We start from the raw sequence: 24,829 nt of genomic DNA on the forward strand, positions 1-24,829 counted from the left end.
GTCAGGACACCCCTGTCAGGCCGGGACACACATCCATATTACAAATGCAAAAATATAGCCGAAATACGCTGGAATGTCACCGGCCTACCTTGTATTTTAGATTAAAAATTGCTTTAAACTAATAAGACCCTTCGGCTCCCCACATATATCACTGTATTTCCTTTCCTTCTAGTTCTGGATGGGACCAGTGAGGCCAGCAGAGCTGCTGCTTATTTGGCGGTATTAGGAGTCGTTAGTTTGACAGTTACTCTTCTGCTGTTTTTGTATCAGTTCTCCGCACTTCTAAAGTCTGTGAGGCAGATGTTTCCTACTAGACTATCGGAGATGACAACTTCTGATGCACATATGGAAACTACTTGCTCCATTGTTTGTCTTATGTCTGCAACGTATTTTATATATATTACAAAAATGTCTGCATTGATGGCTCCGTGCCACCGCACATCGGAATATGGAATCCTATTCACAGGAGTCCTGATCTAGGGTGTTCTTTAACGGAGACTTCAAACTCAAACCGTTTCTTTAAAATCATAGAATAGAATGGTAGAGTTGGAAGGGACCTCCAGGGTCATCAGGTCCAACCCCCTGCTCAGTGCAGGATTTACTAAATCATCCCAGACAGATATTTGTCCAGCCTTTGTTTGAACACTTCCATTAAAGGAGAACTCACCACCTCCCGTGGCAACCTGTTCCACTCATTGATCACCCTCACTAGCTAATATCTAATCTGTGTCTCCTCCCTTTCACTTTCATCCCATTGCCCAATTATAAGACTACTGACCTCATTCTCTGAGTCTTGAAAAGGAAGCACTGGGAAGTTTAAAAAAAAAAAAAGTTGACAGAAGATCCACTATTGCTTATGGAGACCACTTTGTTCCATTGATGGCAGTTCTTAGGCCTCATGCACCCAACGATCTTATAGATCCCTGTTGTATGGATCACTAATGTACTTCAATGCGCCCCCCCCTCACGGATTACAAGACAATTCACAAGGAAAAATTGACGCGCCCAATCACACACAGTATTAAAGTGACCTCCAGTCAGGGGTTCAAAATTGGTATGTAAGTCAGTACCTACATTATCTACTATATAGGCCTTCTTCACAAGTACGAGAGCAATTGCAATCCGTGAAAAACAGACAGATTTTTCATGTGATTTTCATGTGTTTTTCATGACTTTTTGCATTTTTCACACACAAGTATCATCCTTTTCTTTCTGTAGCAAACTAGGTAGATGCGTTGTGTTAAGCTAGTCACTCATGGGCCATCATTGATGATGTAAATGCAGAAGATCAGTAGCAGTATTGGTGTCCAACATGGACATGGATGTGCAGCCAAGTCTACACCTCGTAGTCTTGCAATAATATATAATCCGTAGAAAAGGAAAGCCTCTTACTGCCTCAGATATGTTACTTATTGCATGAGCTGCTGCCTGAATGGCTGACCTGTGTGTTTCACAGTAAATACTCTGATTTTCCAGTTTCACTGATTACAAGCAGCGATTTCTGGGTACAAGGTATCAATATTGGGATACGTTGCCCTTTCCTCTGTAGCGCTCTTGTCTTCTCTGTAAATATGGTCGGTTCCAGTCTAATGGTTTCCTCTGCATGGGAATCTGGCTGCAGAGAATACCTGCCTCCCAGTCATGTGAATGGGTAATATGAATCTTGGCTCCAGTGAGTTTGGATTTTCGATACTTCTGGATGGGATCCAATTGTGGATCTAGATAGAGAAGACCTTGCAGACAGCCATAATCCAGTCACCAGCCTTGGCCCTTCCAGGTACATTAGTCTTTTGTGCATTTAGTAGAGCGATAGAAAGTCAAGCATAGCGAGTATGTACTTGTTGGACATAGTTGGGGTGAGCTGGCAGGGCATGTAGCGGGTGACGCTGGCACTAGCAGTGAAAGACAATACCATGCGAACTGTTTTGCCATTAGACTGACTTTTGTATGGAGAGTAGGTGCAATGCTAGCCCCGGGCAGGCTCCTGATTGTACCACGGAACCACTAGTTCCTGTATGCACATCAGCATATTCCACTGGGACTTAGGGCGGCTCCACAGGGGCTTATGCGCAAAAATGCACGCGCTGGAGCAACGTATTTGCTCAATGAATATAGCGTTTTTGCGTGCATTTTACTGTACCTTTTGCGCTGTTGGGGGCATTTTACATGCGTATTGGACACATCTGTTTTAAAAGGCTATGCAGTATAATTAGTTCCAAAAGTGTTCTTTTTTCCGTAAAACTGCGCAGCATAACTCGCACTCACGCAGGTATTGGTTCCTATGGGGCCTTCGGTGCGCTAAAATAGAGAATGCTGCATTTTTTTCATGCATGCAGAATACGTGCAGAAAAACGACAATGAAAATTAACCCATTGAAGCCAATGGGTTCTATTCTCTGCGTCCTGTACATGCGAATACGTCCGTGGGGAGCCGCACTTACTTTGTGTATTTGTGAGGGACACTAAACGGAATCTTTGCACCGGCACCCAAACTTTTCTTGACCTCTTTCATGCGGTTATCACTTCTTTCCCAGTTTTTGAATATTCGCCCATCTTTATTTCTCTGAGTTTTACCTGCTGTTATGATATATCGCATCTTATGGCGGTTTTGCACATGCAAGATATGTAAACGGTACCCAGAGAATAGAACCCATTGATGCCGACGGGTTTTCTCACATGAACGAATCTGTGCGCACTTTTAGGGATTACCGTCTTTGACAATTTTAACTGATCGCTCGTATATGTCTGATCATTTGGTACAACTACTGTGGAATTTTCCGTGATCCTTCTGTTAGGTTAATGTTTCGAAGCCTTTCATCAATGGAGAATTCACATATCTATCCTATATATAGCGGTATGATGCCGGGAAACAAGTAATGAAAAATGCAGCTCAAGAAGCCAATAAATAAGACTAGATAAGGTCTGTCCGTATGTGGCCGGTATATAACACTCCGGCAATGTGTGGGAGCTCCTAGCCTTGCATCGGCATGAGTTGGATCGGTCCTGGTGCTCCTGGCCAACATGACCAAATATGATGTATTGTGGAACTATGGAGCACTTAATACCCATATATACAAGGGTCACGCAAAACACATGTCTCCTGTCTTATGTTGGCGTATACCATCTAAAGCGGATGTTGGCGGTGTAGCAAGAGAGTTTGCCCACCTATATCCGGTGAGGTTTGTTGCTACCGTATGTGACGGATGTTGCCAGTCTGACGAAATGGTGTCTAACAAAGTTTGAAAAAACAGCGGGGAGAAAGGGCCTACGCTATCGGTCCTCAACCAAATCAATGGTTTCGTTTCGTCCCGTTATGCGGCCATGATTATCATTGTAACATTGTATATTATTGCAGTTCACACTTTGGGTTAATGGCTATATTTTGGCCATGTCTTGTGTGGGATTTTCTGGCACCTAGTCTGTAGTAGGCCCATCTACCATACCACCCGGGAAACTGCATACAGTAAATCTATAGACCCCCATTCACCTGGCCAATTTTGGTCTCTATTTGGGTGTTTTGTAACTTTTTTCCCCCCCTCAACTGTTCCTTGTTCATGCCCCATCACACATGTATGCTCTTAGAGGTATTACTTCCGGAAGAGAATATGATACTTCATAGAGATACAGCATATAGCTGCACATAGTGTCTGCGGGTCAAAAACACATCCCTTACAGAGCAGGCTTGATATTACACTTGGGGTCTGGGGAGAGCTCAGTAGGAGCCCTATGGGCGCTATACTGGTTGTCACCTTTTAAAATCCAGAATCAACTCAAAAGTGTTGTTTCACAAAATTAAGTTATTCCCTACCCATGGCATAGAGCAGGGTTTCCCAACTCCAGTCTTCATGGAGCCCCAACAGGTCATGTTTTCAGGATATCCTATAGTAAGTACACCTGTGGTATTTGTCTGAGGCCCCAACAATAATTACATCACCTGTACAACACTGAGGAAATCCTGAAAACATGACCTGTTGGTGGGGCGTGAGGACTGAAGTTGGGAAACACTGGCAAAGAGGATATCTGCCTGATCTGCTGTAGAAGCCTCAGGGGTAGAAGAGGCCTCTCGGCAAGATAGGCACAAGCAGTATTTGCTATCTTCAGGTACCAAATTTTGGGCGTGGAACTGCAAGAAGACCTTCTCTTGACCGGCCGTACTCCCAAGCTAGTTGAGATGCTTTTTGGTTACCCCACCGAAGGCCCAGACTATTGTCTCTCGTCTTCGATGTCGGAAGACGTCCGGCCGGGTATTCTTACTGTATACTACTGGCTGCTCTGCTGTCGGGGGTGTCTTCAGCATGTCCCATACCGCAGTACTGGCTCTAGCCAGCAGACGGTGCCATTGTAGAATGGCAGAAAGAGAAAACCCCCTAGGAAACCCTGAATCTAAAATTGGATTGCAAAGGGTTAATAGTTTACTGTCCACTTTACACTGGCGAGCCCGTTCTCATCGAAGCGGGTGACCGGCTGAGCAGCCTAATTAGACCCCGTTGTTCCCAATTAGCAATATAAAATTGTGCGGCTACGTGTGCGACTTTGTGCACTCCCGTAGACTCCCATGGTGCCTTCGGCGCGCACAAAATAGGGCATGTCGCATATTTTTTCCCCCAACGAAAATGTGCATGCAAAAATGCTGAATATGAAGGCACCCAATGAAATTAATGGGATAATCATCAAGGGTTTGCGTGAGCGATTTTGCACGTGCGCCCAATCGCCTGTGTGCAGGAGCCCCAAGGAGGAGTTTCCTGAGCCCATCACTTCCATTAGGGCTTTTTGACACATCCGTGTTTGCAATGGACAGCACACGGACACATTGACTTCAATGGGTTGAAAAAAAAACTGAAACAGAGGCAAACAAAAAACATTCAGTGTTTTTGAAAACCGATTGAAATCAACGGGGGGGAAAAAACATTGAATTATTTTTTTCAGTTTTAATTCCATTTCCATAAACAGAACAGAGAGACAGAAAGTATGAAGCGGCCCTAAATAGCACTTCTGATTCTTTGATGCCACAAGTCTGACTCTGTCCAAAAAATGCGCTCCATGAATAACAACCTTTAGCTTTCTGCTCGCTGTGAAACTACAAGTGCCAGCATTGTATTCCGGCTGGTTGCGTGTGCCAGATCTCCCAACTACCATGGTCTGAAAAATCCGCCTTATTGTCCGTCGTGCTGAAGGCGACACACCCCAACATGGCGTTGTTTACCCTTCGCTTGGTCGATGCAGAAGACGTAGAAGTTCCTGTTATTTACAGAGCGAAGTATCAAGAAGCGAGAGCGCATTACACATTTATGATGCTCGTATCTCCCCAACGGCGTCTAATCGTGGAGACGAGCGCATTAGCCGGTGAACTTGAAACTTTTCTGGAGTTCTCCTAGGACTCACAGTGTTAACAGAAATCCAGCTTCCCTCTGACACACTGGTACAGCCGGTGCCAAGAGCCCATGAATGCGCCGGGCGCAATTGTGTAACCTTGCATAAAACATATCACTCTCAAACAACAAGCAAAGTATGTGAAACCACGTTCTCTGCCAGAGATCTCAACTATATTCTGCCAGCCCGCTTGGCACGGAGAGTCTTGGGGATGTATTAGTTAAGTTGTGACAGGCCTTGGCAACTTCTGCTTTTCCTTATAAGAATATTCTTCTGAAATGGAGCTCTGCTGAATGGAATGCGTGAGACGCGGCCGGGAGATACTTAAAGGTGCAACACCCTAGAAAATATGTGCCCCCTTCCAATGGCGTGTATGGATCGTACCAGCATGTTCTATAGGTTACACTATGTATCGGCCATTCCTGATTATCACCCTAGTTGGGAGAGTACTTACTTATCCCTCCATGCTTGACTCCCAGTAAGGGCTTCTTCACACTTCTGGGTGCGACTTGCCCCCCAGATTCTTGAGCACACGGACACATGTGGACTTTGCATGTCCCGCTCTCATCTGTGATGCAAAGAAAAATAGGACTTACGATTTCTGTTTTTGCGGAGACTGCGGGTCCATGCAAAAATAAACGTATGCATCAAACAACCCATTGAAGTCAATGTGTCTGTGTGCTGTCCAATGCAAACACGGATGTGTCAATCAGCCCTAATGGAAGTGATGGGCTCAATAAAGTCCTTCTTAGGGCTCCTGCGCACAAGGGATTTTGCGCGCGTGCAAAATCGCTCGTGCAAACCCTTGATGATAGAATCCATTCATTTCAATGGGTGCCTTCATATTTAGCGTTTTTGCACGTACATTTCCGCTGGGGGGGAAAAACACGCGACATGCTCTATTTTCTGCATGCCGAAGGCACCATGGGAATCTACGGGAGTGCACAAACGCGCACCCCGTCCGCTCAAAGTTGTACACATAGCCGCACAATTTCATGGTCTTAATTGGGAACACCGGGGTCTAATTAGCCTGCTCAGCTGGTCACCCGCTCCGATGAGAACGGGCTCGGCAGTGTAAGGTGGACAGTAAAATACTTGGGCTCCATTCAGAGTGTAATCACGCCATCCTCTCGTGATCATACCTACGCGTATGCTCGTGTGCAGGAGCCCTTCGGGTATTTTCATATGGATCACATACACTGTGCTTGCTGTGTATTTGCATATGGAAAATATGGAGCATTAATTACAATGTGAGCGAAGTGGAGGAAATTTCAAAAATTCTCATCCACACGATAAGTAAAAAATCCACAGCGTAGATTGACCTGCAGTGTGGATTTTAAATCTGCAGCATATCAATACCTTTCACATAATGTGGCAAACCGGTACCAAAATCCCATGCAAATCCATGTTTAAAACCTGAGGATTTTGCTGTGGATTTTCCATGTACCCTTAAAGGTACACATGGCGAATTTGCTACGGAAAAATGCGCAGCAAAATCTGCACCATGTAGTGCGGATCCTGATATGGATCCACAGCAGACATCAACTCTTCAATCGAAAGGATGACATTACTGCGTCAAAATCCATATCAAACGGCACGGATTTCGGTGTGGATTTGCAGTAGAAATCATGCTGTGGATTTGGGTGCTTATCCACAACAACATCCGCCACGTATGAACGCACTGCGTGTGAATGTAGCCTTTGCCGGGCTTTCCAGTTTTAAGTCACTAAGGGTCTCTCTACTGATTGTTGGGCGGCAGCTGGACAAAACATCCATCAGTTAATGCCCAACAATCAATAAACCGGCCTCATTAGCTCCCAAGTATCTAATGTCTACGGCCAGATAGAGCAGAACCCACCCGCTTCTTCCTCATTTGTAACCATCCAATTATGTGAATTCCTCTACCAGATGAAATGGGGTTAATGTCTCTCCGGCACTGCCGCGTGCTTGTCTGCTTTCCCCATCCGATGGCACGCTGCCACCAGATGAAAACTAGACTTTGCTCGGGCAACACTTGTGTATTGTGGTAGCCTTTGCCCGTCTTCCATTTATAGCAAGAGGTGGCTCTTTCTCGATTGCAGTCATTTATTGAAATCAATCTGTAAAGAATAACCCCCAGCACATGTCAGACACCGGGCGTTCTCGTAACGCAACCCATCGCCTGCCAAATACATTGCCATGAACTGAAGGCTGCTATTGGGCGGCAGCCCAGACGTGAGCTACAGAGAATGCCATTGGGTCCTCCCTTTTTCAACCATGCGCAGATTTGGGTAGGAAATTCCCTGTTTCGGGCTACAATGGCTGATTGCACTTTGCCGTAGAGTCAGGATCTGGGAAGTTCTCCTGCATCGGAGACATTCCTGGTGTTTTCTATGATATGCTTGTGATACAACTGCGAGCTCCTACCACTTCCTCTGATTATATGTTTCGTTTCCTCTCTTCGCAGGTTGCTGAAACGTGCCTTTTTTTCTGAAGCTAACGCTGCTTGGATTTCTGTCTAGTGCTGCCTCCCTTTTTTTTTTTTTTCTTTTTTCTTTTTTTTTTTTTTTTCCCTTGTTTTTGTGTTTTTTATTTGCCGTTGCTTGCAGGCCAAACTCATACGGCAAATCTGGAAATTTCGGCACTCGAAAAAAAAAAAAATCTATCCATCTAAAATTTGGATTCCTCGTCACGCCTGTGCCCATCCTTACCATCCTTTTATTCATCAGAACAAAGAAAAAAAAAACAAAAATTTCACCAATTGCCGAAGCGTTTTCATGACCAGAACTTCAACCTTCACGTCGAGAGCACAGGATTGTTTTCACGGTTTGCATCGGCTACTTACCCTCCATCAAGTTTAGAAGTGGCATAAAGCCAACAACGTTCAGACTTTGACATTTGCACTTTTAAAGAGCTGGCCTCTAGTTAGATTTTATTTTTATTTTCGATTTATCTGATAAAACTTCTATTTTATGGTCGGATTTTTATGTTTTATTCGTGTCTAAAAAAAGATACAAATTGACTTTAACAAAAAAAAAAAAGAAAAAAAGAGAAAAAAAAAGAAAAAATAAACCTTAAGTGCTGACAATTTTTTTAACCAAAGTGATAAAATAGTTCTTTGATTCATTTAAACTTGAATTCCACGTTCCCCCGTCCCCTTCGTGATCAGAAGAAAACGATTGTAGTACTACGGAGGTGTTTGCTTAGGCCCGGGCATCTTTTACTATGGCCGTTAACGTCTCCTTGGTGCGTGACACAAAGTGGCTGACACTGGAAGTATGTCGAGAGTTCCAGAGAGGCACGTGTTCGAGGTCTGATGCAGAGTGCAAGTTTGCACATCCGTCGCGGAGTTGCCACGTGGAAAACGGGAGAGTTATCGCCTGCTTTGATTCATTAAAGGTAGGAGAAACTTTTTGGATGACTTTTTGTGGCATCAACGCGTATGCCTACACATTATCCGTATGCTTCACCAGTAGAGATGAGCGAGCATACTCGGTTCGGGTGTTTTTGGACCCGAGCACCGCTTTTTCCGAGTAACTGAATACTTGGACGAAAAGATTCAGGGGGCGCCGGGGGCAGCGTGGTGGAGCGGGGGGTAGCAGTGGGGAACAGGGGGGAGCTCTCTCCCCCCCCCCCCCCCCCACTCCCCTCTGCAACCCCCCGCGCACCCCCCGGCGCCCCCCGAATCTTTTCGTCCGAGTAGTTAGTTACTCGGAAAAAGCGGTGCTCGGGTCCAAAAACACCTGAACTGAGTAAGTTCGCTCATCTCTATTCATCAGTAATTATGGAATTATCAGATACAGCATCTCGAGTCATTGGACAGTCGTAGAAAAATATATAAAATTCACTCGTAAAAATAGAAAACCGTAAAGGGGTTTTAAACCGTTGATGACCTATCCTTAAGATACAGTAGGCCATCAATAGTAGATCGGGGAGGGCTGTACCGCCAAGGACATCCACTGATTAGCTGTTCTCTGTACCCGTGCTCTCATGCACTGAGCTGATTTCTGCAGGAAGCAGACAGCTCCATTCCTATTGCAGTGGGGAGGCTTGGTATTACACAATGGGAACTTGGCCTGTAACGCCAAGCCTGGCCACTGCAATGGGAACGGAGCTGTCTGCTTCCTGCAGAAATCAGCTCAGTGTATCAACCATCAATGGTTTACAACTGATCACCCATTTAAGTTGAATATACTACTATTTTTGACCAGTGGGTCATTTGAAGTAAATGTATTTGTTTTCACTAGTATTTTATGTTTTGATCTAGCTTTGCATTAATCTAGAAGATTTGAAATTCAAGCAATTAAGTGCTTCCATCAATATCAAATTAAAGGGATTGTTCCGGAAAATTTTCTCTATAGATGACTTATTCTCAGGATAGACTATCAATAGATGATTGACAGGAAGCACATTGTTCAGGATCGCCACTCATCAGCTGTTGCAAGGTGATCAGTGCGATCTGCTTCCTGCGCTGTCGGTACTGACAGCGATGCAGGGAATCAGCTGATCAGCAGCGATCCCTACTGGTGTGTTGCCACTGATCATCTATTGATAACCTATCCTCAGGGCAGATCATCAATAGTAAAATATCCCTTAAGTCCCGGACAACCTCTGTCAAGGTGATTTACTATCACTTTATCTTCAGCCATCTATATTCATGTAGGTTGAGGAGGGTGAGGTTGTAGTTATTTGGAAACTGTAGGCTGGTGTTAATCTGAAGCCTACTGGAAGGAGATGTGTCAGAGTATCTAATTCCCAGTCATTGTTACAAGGCTTGTATAAAGAGTCTGACTCTGCCTTGAAGGAATGCTGTCTTCCAATAGGTGGCACTGTAGAGGTTTTATTCCATCTGCCTTATTTGCATATTACCCAGAGGAGCATGCATGGCCATTTGAGTCTCCTCACTCATGTCTAGGTGTTCTCCCTAAGGAGAAAAGATAGTGTTTCTGACCACAGAATGTATAAAGACATACAAGCTTCTTAAGACATTTGGCGCATCTTGGGTTGACCGTGCGCCACAACCTGAAATGTATGCCTGCTAGATTTTGTCTATAATTAACGCTAACTTTTTGCACAAATGACGTTAAATCTGCTGGGCCATGGTAAGCCCTGCCCCTTTTAAGCCCCGCCTGCTTTTGTGGCAACAGTGGCATAAAAATCAGAGTTGCAAAATTTGGGAGAAAATGAATGTTCAACAAAATGTACAACTTTTTTAGTAAACTGCCACATGTCCTTCATTTCCAGTCTTAGAGCTCAATCATATGTTTGTATTACAACTCAGTATAACCTCAAAGTAGTATGGAGCCCACAGAAGTCTATGGAGCCCTACTATACCTACTTATGTGTTGATTTAATTTGTAGTTATATGGCGGGTTTTTTGTTTTTTTTTGTTGGATTGATAGTCATGTTATGCTCCATCGAAAGCCAAGTTGCAGAGTTTCTTTGCCATAGAAGTCAATGGTGCCATACGCAGCAATAAGGCCATATATGAAATGCCCACAGCTCTTTTCTGTGGAGACACAAGGCTATTATGTGCCACCATACATATACGTGGCTCTGTGTACGAGACCTAATGCTCTTTCGAACCGACCCCCTAACCCCATTTGGTCAGCCATACTGCTATATACGTCCTAACTGCATGTTACTTGTGCAGTTAGGGCTTTTATGGACATCCACAGTGTATACTATGTATGGAGCGGGGCCAGGAGACGAGTGCCCTATTAACATAGTGGGTATCGGCTGTCTTTGATAGCTGGCACCCACCTTCAATAGCTGCGATTGGAAATAACTCTGATGCAGCTGTTAACCCTTTAAATGCCAAGGTCAGTTCTAACAGAAGCATTTAAATGCCACGGTAGATTAGGATTTCAATATCCGAAACTGCCCTGCTGTGACAAGATCGTGGGGGTGCTGTCCAGCAGTCCAGGCCAGGCTGCCATGACAGTTTGCATATTAAGACCTGCCTGTGGCACGTCAGAAAGCCTGTTAAAATACAGTATAATGCAATACCGTGGTTTTGCATTATAATGTGTAATCAATCAATTGCAAGTTCAAGTCCCATTTGGAGACTAAGGGCTCGCTTACACGGGTGTATGTTTCCTGCATATTATGCACGTAGGTTTTGTGTGCGTAATATGCAGTATACAGCAAATACGCATGTAACATACATATTCATTGCGTATTTTAAACGCTTCTAGCCTATAATGGGTGCATTACATGCATAATATCCACCAAAATAGGACATGCTGCTTTTTTTACATACATAAGAAAAACAGGTTTGGATTGATCAATGTAAATCAATGGGTTGTTAGAACTGTGTATTACACATGTAAAAAATATGCGCGTAATATGCAGCAAACATTTGCCCGCGTGAATGAGCTCTTGAAACAAAAAATAATAAAATTACTGAAATAAAGACTTTTTTATTATTACAAAAAATGAAAAGTATTAAAAGTTAAAAAAAATGCTTTTTGTCACATAAACTAATTTTAAAAAAAATTAAAAATTGGTATCACTGCATCTATAAAGGTCCAATTTGTTAAAATATCACTTTATTATTCCCATCCGGAGAGCGCTGTCAGAAAAGAAATATGCAATTCCAGAATTGTGCGTTTTTCGATCACCCCATCTCCAAGAAAAAATGGGACAAAAAGCAATCAAAAAGTCTTATGTACCCCAAAATGATGTAAATAAAAATTGCAGACTTCTCCAGCAAAAACGAAGCGCGGTCATAGCTCTATTGGCGCTAAAATAAATTTATGTCAGAAAACGTCAGTGTAAAAGTAGGTTATCTGTACTACAGTATAATCCAAGCCTTAGGCTTCATGTCCACGGGGAAATTCGGGCCAATGCGGATTCTCCATGCAGAATCCCGCAGCGGGTCCCTCCTTTCCCGCAGACATGAGGCCTGAAAATAAGATTTACTTTTGTGTCCGGATGCTGAGGATCTGCCCTCCGTCGAGGCCGGATCTTCTTTCCTGCCCTCCGTCGAGGCCGGATCTACTTTCTTCGGGCCGGCGGATGTGCTTGGTACGCCGGCAGCGTGCCGTGCGCATGCGCCATGCACTATATATACATATATATATATATATATAATAATTTTTTTTTTATTTTTTTTTAAACTCCTGCTCTCCCGCTGCAGAGCAGAAACTCAGCTGGGGGTGTGCTGCGAATACGGACGGCTTCCATATTTACTTACCTGCGGGTGTCCAATGCATACCTATGGGCGCGGATCACGCGTGCGGGACACCCACTCGGATTTGTTAAATCCATTTGGCTAGTGGACATGAGGCCTCAGCAATGGTCATCTGTCCCTAATTATTCTGTGTAGCACAGGGGGGCTTCTCATTGAAACCTACTGGCTGTTTGATAAAGTATGAAAGGGTCGGGTCCCCCAGACAAAGCCCCTCTAAGCTGTTCTCCTCTATGGCAAACTAATGGAGGGCTGAAAGGATGCCTTCTAAACCCTCAGATTGCCCTAATAAGGTATTAGGAAATGGGGTTTCTAAAGCAGACAATCCCTTTTAATTTCCGTCTAACTGAATTAGTTGCATGTTTTTATTTAAAGTGTAACTGTAGACTGCAATACAGGAAATGTCTAATGTAGACGGCCATATAGCAGGTTGGCATCTACTGCATATACCTGGCAGGTTCGGTCATGCTGCGGCACTTGGAGGCTGGCAGGACCTGCTTGACTTGAACTTCTGAAAAATGGAGAATTATCTTTTGCTTGGTTTCGTCGGGCCAGGCTGAGACTTGATGTCCTTCAGAATCTCTTACTCCATTGAAAGGGCATGATGGAGGTAAAGACTGAGAACAACTGAATCGTACAGAAGAGGCTTTTTATTTTCTCTCCACATTAGTATGTTCATGGATTTGTAGGATGATGTTGGGGACAGAAGACTTGAGGACCAGTCATGATCAAAGAATAGCTGTTCTAAGAAGAACTCAATCACTTATAAATTACTTACATTTATTGATAACTTGTATCTATTCAAAATCTCCCCATCTTCCTCCAATATTCTTGATAAAGTATTAAGACTAAACTAAGATATCTCTCAAGGTTTGAGGAGGTCATGAAACCTTTCAAGCAAAACTTATCCTTTGCATTTTGCCTGGTCCTACAGAGTTTTCCTGGTCCCGGAGAATTACTTGGCATTACAGCTATTTCGTAAAGTTCCACCATAGAGGTAGTCCTACTTACATATTGCCCTGGGACTACTGAGAGTGACCTAAGCATCCATTTATATGGGCGTACCTTCTGTCTTCCATATTTTCACGGACTGCATACTAACAGAACATGGACCCATTGAATATAATTGATGTAGTTTATGGGACTCAGAGGTGAAGACAGAGACCCTTTAAGCATCACAGTATAACCCCATCGCTTACACTTCAGGGGTAGATACGAGGACATGGGTCGTCACTCGAGGAGAGCTGGGCAGTACCATAGAAGGCCATCAACCTAGCACCAGGACCAGTCTCTGCTCCGTTATGCGAGGAGGAACAAGACGAGAACTGCTACAGACTTACAGAATAGTCTCAAGACCTGCATGTTTCTGATCAGACTGTTGGAGACAGACCTCCTGATGGTGGCATAAAGGCCAACGTTCTATAAGTGGGACCTGTGGTCAGTTAGAATTCACCAGAGAACACCAGACCTGGCAGGTCAACCACTGGCACCCAGTTCTCTTCACACATGAGGAAGTTTACACTAAGAACTTCTTTCGTTCGTCAAAATCAGATGCGTGATTTAAAGGGGTTGTCCGGTGACCAGAAAAACTCCCCAATACCACCAATTGTGCTGACGTAACAAAAGAATCAGTACTTACCCCTCCTCTGCCGCCGCAATCCATCTCTGCAGCCCAGCTGTTGTCCTTGTGTTTGTTGGGGTAGATGTCAGAGAAAGTTACGTGACCACTTAGTGACACTGCAGCCTCTGATTGGCTGTTTTGAACTTCTGATATCACGGTGTCAAGAATGTGAGCCCTGATGCAAAAAGAACAGGCGGTGATGCTGCAACATCGGATTGGCTGCAGCAGTCAGGTGACTTCCTCTGACATAATCTGACACAACAAACACCAGGACCACGACAAGGCTGCTGCGCTGAATTGTGGTGGCAGAGGACGGATAAGAACTGATCATTTTGGTATTTTAGAAGAGTTGCTAGTAAAGGGGGAATCTTGTTCGGTCAGCAGACAACTCCTTTAAGTGTTCCCTTAAGTTTTTGAGCAGTTTAGGTATATAAATATAATGATTAGTCACATTACATGGGAGGAGTACTTAAAGGATTTTTCAAAATTTGACAGACAGTAGATAACTGTATAAAAGAAAGGAAGATAAAAAAATTAGTCGCATTTTTTTAAACGGCCCGCCGATCTCGCGCATCCTCTTCAGTCCTGAGAGCTCCTGCAGCATTTAAGTGCCGTTTATCACTCATGTGACTGCTGCAGCCAATCACTGAACTTTGTGGTCATGTGTACAAGAACAGCACATGATTGGCTGCAGCGGTCATGGAAATGATGAATGTGACGTCATCACTGCCGGAGCTTCTGGGACTGGAGCGGGAGAACATTTAAAAAGTGATTAATCCTTTTTCTTTCATAAAGTTATCTGCTCTCCACTAGAGATGAGCCAGTATACTCGTTAAGGCACATTACTGGAGCGAGTATTGCCTTATGCGAGTACCTGCCCGCTCGCCTCTAAAGATTCGGGTGCCGGCGGGGGAGAGCGGTGAGTTGCGGCGGTGAGCAGGGAGGAGCGGGGGGAGAGAGTGAGAGAGAGATCTCCCCCCCCCCCCTCCCGTTCCTCCCCGCTGTCCCCTGCCCCCCGCCGGGCAGGTACTCGCATAAGGCACTACTCGCTCGAGTAGTTTGCCTTAGCGAGTATGCTCGCCCATCTCTACTTTCCACCAAATTTTGAAAAAACGTTGAACAACCCCTTTGATAGCAATGCCTGCCTAAAATATTATCAAGGAACAGTACGGCTACCCAACGCCTTTTCTTCAGCCACCGATAGTAAGCAGTACTTTTCCGATGAATTCCCTTGTTATATGAGCAAATATGGTGTCCTGCCAGCGATCTAATTGCAAAACAGAGCTGACAAGAGCAAAGGCTCCGTGTTTGAGACTTGAGATCTGCACAAGTTCAAATATTTCCAGCCCAAGAACAGATGTATTTATTTAAGGCTTTACCTGCAGCTTACTGACATGAAAGAATGCAAACTGATAAATTTAACCCTGGAGCTTAACATATGTTGATTTCACAGGACTTTGTTTTTAAAAAGGGCTTTTATGCAGCATTACTGCCGGTTTATCAACTGCGGCCCTGTTCACCTGTCGTACTTTGCCGCGGAATTCACGACAAATTAGAATGTCATACAGGGCCTTTATGACTCTTTGACAGCAATATACATCAGTGCTCAGGACTAGTGTTGAGCGAACCGAACTGGTAGAACCCTGTTTTGAGTAGAACTTTGCTAAAAGCTCAGTCTGGATTCCTGTTGAACCGTACTTTTAGCAAAGTTTGACCCGAAACAGGGTTCTACTGGTTGGGTTCCCTCAACACTAGACATTACAGTGATATGTAGTATCTAATGTCAGGAGAATGTATCCAGATTGCTAATAAAATAAATCGACGAAACTTAAAAACGGGTTGGAGAGTCCCTAGTGGTTTATCACCAAGGATACAAATACTGGGCAGTTTAGGCCATCCTGTAACTTCCACCATGACTTGGACAACTTAATTCCATAGTCTCGCTACTGTTTGGTAAGACCACTAGATATGATACAAGTCGCCATTTATCTGACAACCCTGGGGGCCGAAATAGCATTAAGTTTAGTTAGCAAATAGTAGGCGGTGTATAAAATTTTCAATAACATTTCCATTATTGATGCTTGCCAGCTTTGTTTGCTCATGGTTTCACAACAAGCTTGCCATCTCAAGAGCAACAAGGTGCTATGAATGTCCTCCTCCCATCTCACCATGGATTGTCTGCATTGGCCAGCCAGTTTAACATATCCTTGGATCCAAGATCGACTGCAGTGCCAAATTGGGGCCTGAAATCAAACGAAGAATCAGCCTTGACAATGCAAGGAATGCGAAGATATGGAAGAGCAAAGATATCAGCATTACAACATAGATCCGAATGCCATCATTTTCTCAATAACTACATATGTATACGAAAGCTGGACACTCGAAAGTAGACAAAAGAAGGATCAAGCCTCTGAGCTGTGGTGCTGGCCGCGTATGCTGCGCATTCCATGGACAGAGATGGTCACAAATAAGGTGAACCCAGACCATCTCAGACCAAAAGTATCACTAGAAAGCAAAATCACCAAACAACGGCTTTCATACTTTGGTCATAGGAGACAATTCTCTGGAAACAACATTAAAGGGGTTGTCCCACGCCGAAACGGGTTTTTTTTTTTCAACCCCCCCCCCCCCCCATCCCCGTTCGGCGCGAGACAAGCCCGATGCAGGGGTTAAAAAAGAACACCGCACAGCGCTTACCTGAATCCCCGCGCTCCGGTGACTTCTTACTTACCTGCTGAAGATGGCCGCCGGGATCTTCTCCCTTGGTGGACCGCAGGGCTTCTGTGCGGTCCATTGCCGATTCCAGCCTCCTGATTGGCTGGAATCGGCATGTGACGGGGCGGAGCTACACGGAGCCAGCATCCTGCACGAGCGGCCCCATTAAGAAAAGAAGAAGACCCGGACTGCGCAAGCGCGTCTAATTTGGCCATTAGACGCCGAAAATTAGACGGGCTCCATGGAAACGAGGACGCTAGCAACGGAGCAGGTAAGTGAAAAACTTCTTATAACTTCTGTATGGCTCATAATTAATGCACAATGTACATTACAAAGTGCATTAATATGGCCATACAGAAGTGTATAGACCCACTTGCTGCCGCGGGACAACCCCTTTAATTCTTGGCACTGTCAGTGGGTCCAGAAGAAGAGGACGCCAAAGAACATGATGGCTAGGCACAATCAAGGTGGACACGAACATGACTGTGGGAAATCTGAAGGAAGCGGCCAAAGACAGGGGAGCATGATGTATGCTGATCATAAGGTGACCGAAAGTTGGCAACAACTGAACAGATAAATCATTATCATATCCATGATATCTAGTTTGGACAGGGAATATAATGCTAAAGTCTCTAGAGTGGTAGAATTATCTATTAAGCCCACGTGGGCTAACCGATTTCATAAAAAGAATATCTGACTCAGAGCAGGACTAACTTTTGTATTACATGGGAGCTAGATTGTCCCAAGATGAAAACGGGGTAACAGTTGACAAATGTAAAAGTTTAAGCTCTAATCACAGCAGCACTAGGTAATAGATGGAACCCCAAACTAATAAGAGGGCACACCAGGGACTCATCTGATAGTCGCAGCAGAAGGATGTGAACTGATCCAGAACTCCACCATCAGAGGAATAACCAGCGCCCTCTGAGAGGAGGGACGAGAATACATATACTACTATCATGGCTGATTAGACGGCTGGGGAAACCACCTACCCACCCACCAATCACAGCCTATAGAAGCAGATATTTACAAGTCGGCACCCAGGTGCAGGCACTGACACAGCGGTCACAACAGTCCTACCAGCTGCCATGTTGCGGGCAGCGTGCTACGCCAATTGTACTGTGTATTAGAAATGCATATATAATTGTGATATTTAATGCTGGTCGATCATTGGATATGTGCTGACCTACTAATTAGTAGGAGCCTGACTTCAAGGAGCCTTACCAATGAAGTGTCACTTTGTTATCTTGGCCACATGATGGGACCTATAATACTTGAATAGTACAGTAGGCACCTCTGGAAGTCCAACATCCCCCCCCACACACACACACACACATACACACACTAATCAGAATATGGTATATCCTAGCAATGTGTGATGATTGGTATACCACTTTAACTTAGCTCATACGTGGCTAATGATGCTGCTGAGTGCCAGAACTCGTTGCGCCGTTGTTACACTAATTCACATAACTCTGAACTCTGCTTGTCTTTGGGTTATGTAATAATGATGTCGTCCAAATGCTCCTCTGACCGCAGTGCTTTGTCAGTGTTTACAGTGCAAATTCCACTTTTTTTCTAAGCTTATGCTCAAACTTTGACCTATGTCAGTAGTTCTGTACCCGGCCTACTTCTGCTTGGGACACCACTTTGAATGCTGGCGGCCAGTTGCAGCTTCCCATATTAGCTGACATCAGATCTGATTGTCAGATGTTGGACCCGCAGAGATCAACAGATTTCCTTTTTCTAAGCAGATTTTCTGTAGACTTCTATAGGAGATACCAAAAAGCTAAGACTGCTTAACCCATTTCGGAACAAGCGCCGTAAATATAAAGCACTTGGTGGCTTTATATCAACACTTGGATAAGTGTACGGCCCAGGTTTAAAGCTCCTGCCAACTAACAGGAGCAGGTGGGGTGCTCAGCTGTCTGACAGCTGAGGACCCTGAGGAGGAGACAGAAGTCGTTTAGAACTGCTTCTGTCTTCTGCTTTCCCAATGAGTGCTGTATAATGATTAGAGGAAGATGCAGCGACCCCAGCAATCACTAAGGGCTCCTGTCCACGGGCGTATTTTCATTGTGTTCCCTGTGGCAATAATCCGGCTGCGGGGAACGCAGTGAACGCTTTGCATTGCGTTGCTAAGGAAAGCACAGCCCCCCTGTCCGCTCGCTTCTGGCAAATCGCAGCATCTGTCAGATAGGCTCACCGTGGAGATCCGTCAGCAGGCTCCTGCTCCTCGCGGCAGCTCCCGCGGTGGATATCGCAACGCCTGTGGACAGGCAGCCTAAATTTGCGTTTACACAGAACGACGGTTCGAATTTGAATGATAATCATTCAGTGTAAACACGGCCAATGATGATCGATAATTCGTTTATCTTCACCGTTCATTTTATGCAAGCATCAAAATAATCGTTGGTTCATTCGCTAATCATTCGCTTTAAATACCGATTGTTCAGTCGTTCTCATTCAGTGGTGCAGTGAATGTGAATGATTTAGCGAACAAACTATTTATCTGCATATGTAAACAGGCTGCATGAGTGAACGAGCGAACGGCGAGCTTGTGTGAGCGATAAATCGCATCATCTAAAATTAATGAGACAAGTTTCATACAACCGAGCGCAAAATCTTGCGCCTGATATAGCGCTCAGGAACGTGCGATGTCCCCACGGATGTGAGGCGGTTTTGTGTCATAAACGCCTCCCACCACTTCAGTACAGTTTCGATACTTCGGGGTGGCGGCTAAAAGTCGCGCCGGAGGATCAGCAGGTGTTTCCCATTGCACTTGCCGATGCAAATAAGGTCTTACTCTATAATACCTCATGGACTGCAAGAGTGCTGGACTCTCGTTCCCTTTCCACTAGCCTATAATAAACAGTGGTGGGATAAGAGACCCCCTTCCTTCTCAGAAGGGTGGATGACGTATGGATAGGCACTAAATTCGTGATGGCGAACCTATGACACGCGTGTCAGCACTGACACACGTAGGCATTGTTGCTGACACGCGGCCGCTGTCGGACGTTTACCCCGTTGGTGGTGAATACTGGTATGGGCCGCGGCTCCCCTGCTGGTATTCACTAAGCAGCGCTACTAGCAGTGCTGATCCCGACACATACCGTGACATCAGTGTGCAGCCGGGATCCTCCTCCCCCGACGTCTCCTACTACTTGGTTCCGCGAGAGCGTCTGGGGGAGGAGGCATCCGGCAGCACACTGACATCACAGTGTGCGCTGGAGATTATTGCTGCTAGCGGCGAGCCGGGCAGCGGAGCAGCGGCGAATTCACGAGGTAAGTATATGGGTCTTAGGGGGCACTGTCACTACTGGGGGCCGCCGTGCAGGGCACAGTCACTGCTGGGGGAGACTGTCACTGCTGGGGGCCGCTGTGGGGGGCAGCTGCCACTGCTGGGGGCCACTGTGGGGGGCCGCTGCCACTGCTGGGTGCCACACCACCCAAGTTATGCTCGTTTTTTTGGTGAATTTTGACACCCCAAGCTCAAAAGGTTGCCCATCACCGCCCTAAATGTTAGCAAAATACTCCTTTTAGACAGTTTTAACCCCCCCCCCCTGCACTTTCTCCCCCATCACAGTGAATTATTCTTGTATATTGATTTCAGCTGAAGGTGCCATTACATCTTGCTGGGAAGAATTGGCGCTGGCGCTTTACTTCTCTGATGGAACGGAGAAACTTTCTTTGCAGCAAAAAAAAAAGTATTTTACCCACACTGATGATGGAGGAAGAAAGTTCCCAGAAAGGCGTATGTTTATTGAAGTGTGCAGGTAGACACAAGCATTAAACCCAGGGAGCTGTGGTTACCTGGCACTGCCTACTGCGCTCTGTTCTGGCACAAACAATGCCAATGGTGCCTGGATGCTGTTTCACATCCCCTGAGCTGGAAGCTGTACTAGCCGGGCAAATCAGGCAGGACTGCTCACCTTGGGAGCAAATGCTAGCGAAGGAGAAGGAAGAGTCGTTGCGTGCTGGAGCCTCACATCAGCAGGCGCAGTGCAATGCCAACGGGGACCGGCTATAATTTGTCTCCCTGCATTGCACCAACTCCTTCCCTGCTTGGTTGCAAGTCTGTTGGGACAAACCTCATCTAGCCTTCATACGCTCAGATCATCAAATATTCTGTATTATAGAGAAGTGCATGAAAGATACTTGTAACGTTAGAGCACAACAGTCAGAACAGCGTAGGGTAATTACGTTCTCCCATCCAGCGCTGGTTTCATCCTCCATGCAGTAAAATTAATGCAACCTGGATGGCGCCATAGGGGAATGTGAGATGTGGACTTCTTTGGTCTCTGTCTCATGCCCCAGAAATAAATTAGAATACACACCATGACCCCAGAAAAAAACATTAATCTACTGTGTGCCCCCTTAATAAATTATACTACACTCCACAATACCAGAAATGTACTATATAACACACTGTGCCCCCAGAAATTACGTCTACTGCACACTATGCCCCCGGGAATTATGGCCCCCACAGTAATTAAGTGTCCCTTATGCAGCCCCCTCTGTATTTAGGTGTCCCCAATGCTATAAGATAAAAATTGCTATACTCCCCTTGTGGCTCCCCATCTCAGCCGCTTCTGTCACCATCCCACCAGTCTCTGCTGTCATCCCTGCAGTTCCAGGAAGTGACCGGAAACCACCAGGGACCATCCGTTCTAGAATAAAGTGGGTAACGTGCACCCCAAAAGCATCCTACAACTCCCATCTGCTTTTCAAATCACCCCCAACCCAGAAACACACAGTGCACCTCCACACTAATCCCACCTCCCCTGCCATGTGCTTTTCACATCACCTCCCCAGAAACACCCTGGGAATCCTGTGCACCTCAAAAGCTCACACAGATGTTTTTGAGGTGCAGGTGACATAAACGTGACTGCATGTGGGGTGTGAAGGAAAGGGCTGGATCAAATATGCAGGTGTATCGCCAAGGAGTTATGGTGATACCACAGACTGGGATGGAGATATGAAGTTTAGGTTGGTTAGCAGATGGCAGCAACACAAAAAGTTCAGTTTTTGAGCAGTTTAGTTTTAGACAGAAACTACATGGTTTTAGAGACAGCAGGCAGACAATTACTGGCATTTTGTAGACGTTAGAGTGTGATGTCATGGTAAGAAGTCTATAATTTGGTGTCCTCAGCATAGAGCTGGTATTGAAACCCAAATCTACTGATAGTTTGTCCAATGGGGGTCGTATAGATGGAAAAGAGGAGAGGACCAAGGACCGAACCCTGAGGAACCTCAAGAGCAAGGGGAAGAGGAGAAGAAGGAAAGAAGGCAAATGAGACACTGAATGAGCAGTCAGAGATAGACGGAGAACCGGAAAATTATCCTTAAGGCCAATAGAGCAGAGCATACTGAGGAGAGTTTGGTGATCTACAGTGTGCAACACTGCCGAGAGATCCAGAAGAATCAGTAGACAATGGTTGGCATTTGATAAGATTTTCAAAATCTTATCTGCACACCGAGGAAAAAATCTGCACTAATTCCGTCCAGAAGTTGACATGTTCCAGGGATTTAAGCCCTCAGTATTTCAACTTTAGCTGCAAATTTGCGGTGTGACTTCCACCTCGTCAGATGCGCGGGTAGAATCCTTACCAAATAGAGTGGATTTTGACTTTGTTTTACGGTAAGATGCAGATTTCATGTTTGTCGTGTGAACGTACCCTAGGCCTCATTCACACGGCTGTATGGAAGTTGCACCTGAGCTTCTCGGGTGTGACTCGCAAGCATTCCCCTTGAGCAGTGGACATTTCATTCCAATTCTCATCCATTATATGGACCAGACAGGACATGCTTAGTTTTTTGTTTTTTTTACCAGGCCCATCGTTCCATGCGTGTGTGAATGGCCAGAATGCCTGCAGTGAATACGGCCTGTGTGAACGCAGCCTTATAGTAGTAACGTCCATGTAGACACTGCTACTGTATGTGATTGGTTGGCACAATTGTTAGTTTGCGATTTGACCTCAGACCAACACTTCATGGGGTTAATGTGGGGGGGAACGTGGCCTATATCTGAAGAAACCTTAAACTCCCTTTCTTCTATTCTTCCATAGGTACAGAGGTACTAGTCGCACCCAGGCCCTAGTGCATGCAAAAGCCCAAAGGCCCTTCTGCAATAGTAGAAGGGTATATAATAAGATACCCGTTCTATAAATGACACATGTTGGTAGGAAGAAGGACCTGATACAGAATTTGCATTGGAGGCCAGAAGCTTTGAGCTACCCCATCACCACCTGTACTGTTTTTATATACAAAAGTAGCGCCCACCACAGACGGCAACCAAGTTCTCGGCTTCTTCTGCCTGTCCATCTCAAGACAACTCTTCATTCTTACTATCGTGAGCCGTAGCTAGATTATGGTCCACGGCCGCATTGTGGCTATAGTCTGTATTGGCTCTAGGTCGGTCTATGGGTCCTCAAGTGCTGCCATGGCTCCTGTATCATCAGATATGGGTTATTTAGCCTGCTGGCTGTGGACTTGAATCTACACGAATGATTCCATACTCCAGAAGTGAGTCACACAGCAGCCGGGAGAAAGTTTTCCCTGGTGATCATTTTAAGTGATCTTTCTTCTGGATGTCATTGAGTAAGCCATGAGACGGGCAAAATATCACTTAAAGGAATAGAAGCTGATAAATATTTTATTATTCCTCTGCTTTCATCCCTTTTATCTTGCATCACAGCTGTAATAGTAGCAGTCAGTATTTTCCACTGCTGATGCAACAAAAAATTTTGGCTATTTTTTGAATATTAGGGGGGTTAATGGAAATGAATCGCCTCACTACTGTTGAATGGGGAGGTCCATCAGGCTCAACCTACTTTCTTGATGTACTGATCCTGAGGAAGACCAATAAACAATCATCTTTTAACGCCTTAGCACCACAGGAAGTATATGTATGTCCTGGGTGGGTGGGGTTTGTATGGATCGGGAGCTGGGTCCACTTCATGCACGGCCGGTGTCGGCTGTCTTTGACAGCACATTTTGCAGCGGCTGTGCCTAGTATTGCACTTCAGCTCAATCCCATTAACTTGTATGGGATTGAGCTACAGTACCAGGCACAGTCGCTGAATAGATATGCAAAACTGTGCCTAGTAAACAAGTACATCAGCTGATCAGTTGGGATGCAGGCAGTTGGACCCAACCAATATTGACTGGTCATTCATATTCATGTCCCAGAAACCCCTTTAAGGTTAATATGTTAACAGTATGCAGTAAGCTCCTATCAGTGGCGGCTGCAGACTAAATGTTAAGTGGGAAGAATTCTTTCTTGACTCTGAATATGGAAACAATTGTAGTTCAATAGCAATGTGATTGTCATGCCTGGTCAGTGCAACCAGAAATGACAAATTTCAGAGCTGAACACGCGGTTAAGCTGAAGAACAGATAAAAAGAATATTTACACAAGAAGCTAGAATGTACTGCAACAAAGAACTGTGATAAAGATAACTAAGTATTACGTGAATTGCCCAAACCGGACTGGCCTATCAAGCGGAGCACCTACCCCAAAAAAGGCAACTCCACTGCAAGAGAGAAGCCAAAATTTGGTCCAAGACGGCTATGCCAGTCAACTGGTTACACTAAACGCTAATCTACTAGACATGGACCTGAACACTAAATGGAATTACTGAGCACTCTTACTGGCCAATACACAGGTCAAATAACTGGAAATCCTTGAACCAAGGGCCGGTTTATATACCTTCACATAGAAACTGATAGGCTGACTGGGCTGAAAGACAACCCAGCGCTGGAACCGAAGGGAGGGAGCTGTTAATCCCTCAATATCCAGAACTAAATGATGCCACACAGGAATCACATGATCCAACGCTGATGTAGTGACATTATCCCAGACCGCCGCCAGAAAGCAGGAAGTGGCGGTGCTGTCAGCACAGTGATAGTCATCTAAAACAAGTTATTCATGATCCGTTTTATTCACAATAT

General features: G+C 45.1%; 1 protein-coding gene across 6 annotated transcripts in view; it reads left to right on the forward strand.

Moving 5' to 3' along the window:
* Positions 1–24,829, forward strand: part of MBNL3 (muscleblind like splicing regulator 3) — a 152,092-nt gene that overhangs the window by 61,712 nt on the left and 65,551 nt on the right. For all 6 annotated transcript variants that reach the window (XM_066581854.1, XM_066581855.1, XM_066581857.1 and 3 more), the window contains exon 2: positions 7,816–8,747. In XM_066581854.1, the coding sequence (XP_066437951.1) occupies positions 8,574–8,747 (174 nt within the window). In that variant the 5' untranslated portion in view covers positions 7,816–8,573. The remainder of the gene's footprint in view (positions 1–7,815; positions 8,748–24,829) is intronic.

This window comes from Eleutherodactylus coqui, chromosome 10 (genome assembly GCF_035609145.1).
Source record: "Eleutherodactylus coqui strain aEleCoq1 chromosome 10, aEleCoq1.hap1, whole genome shotgun sequence".
In the NCBI taxonomy this organism is placed as follows: Eukaryota; Metazoa; Chordata; class Amphibia; order Anura; family Eleutherodactylidae; genus Eleutherodactylus; species Eleutherodactylus coqui.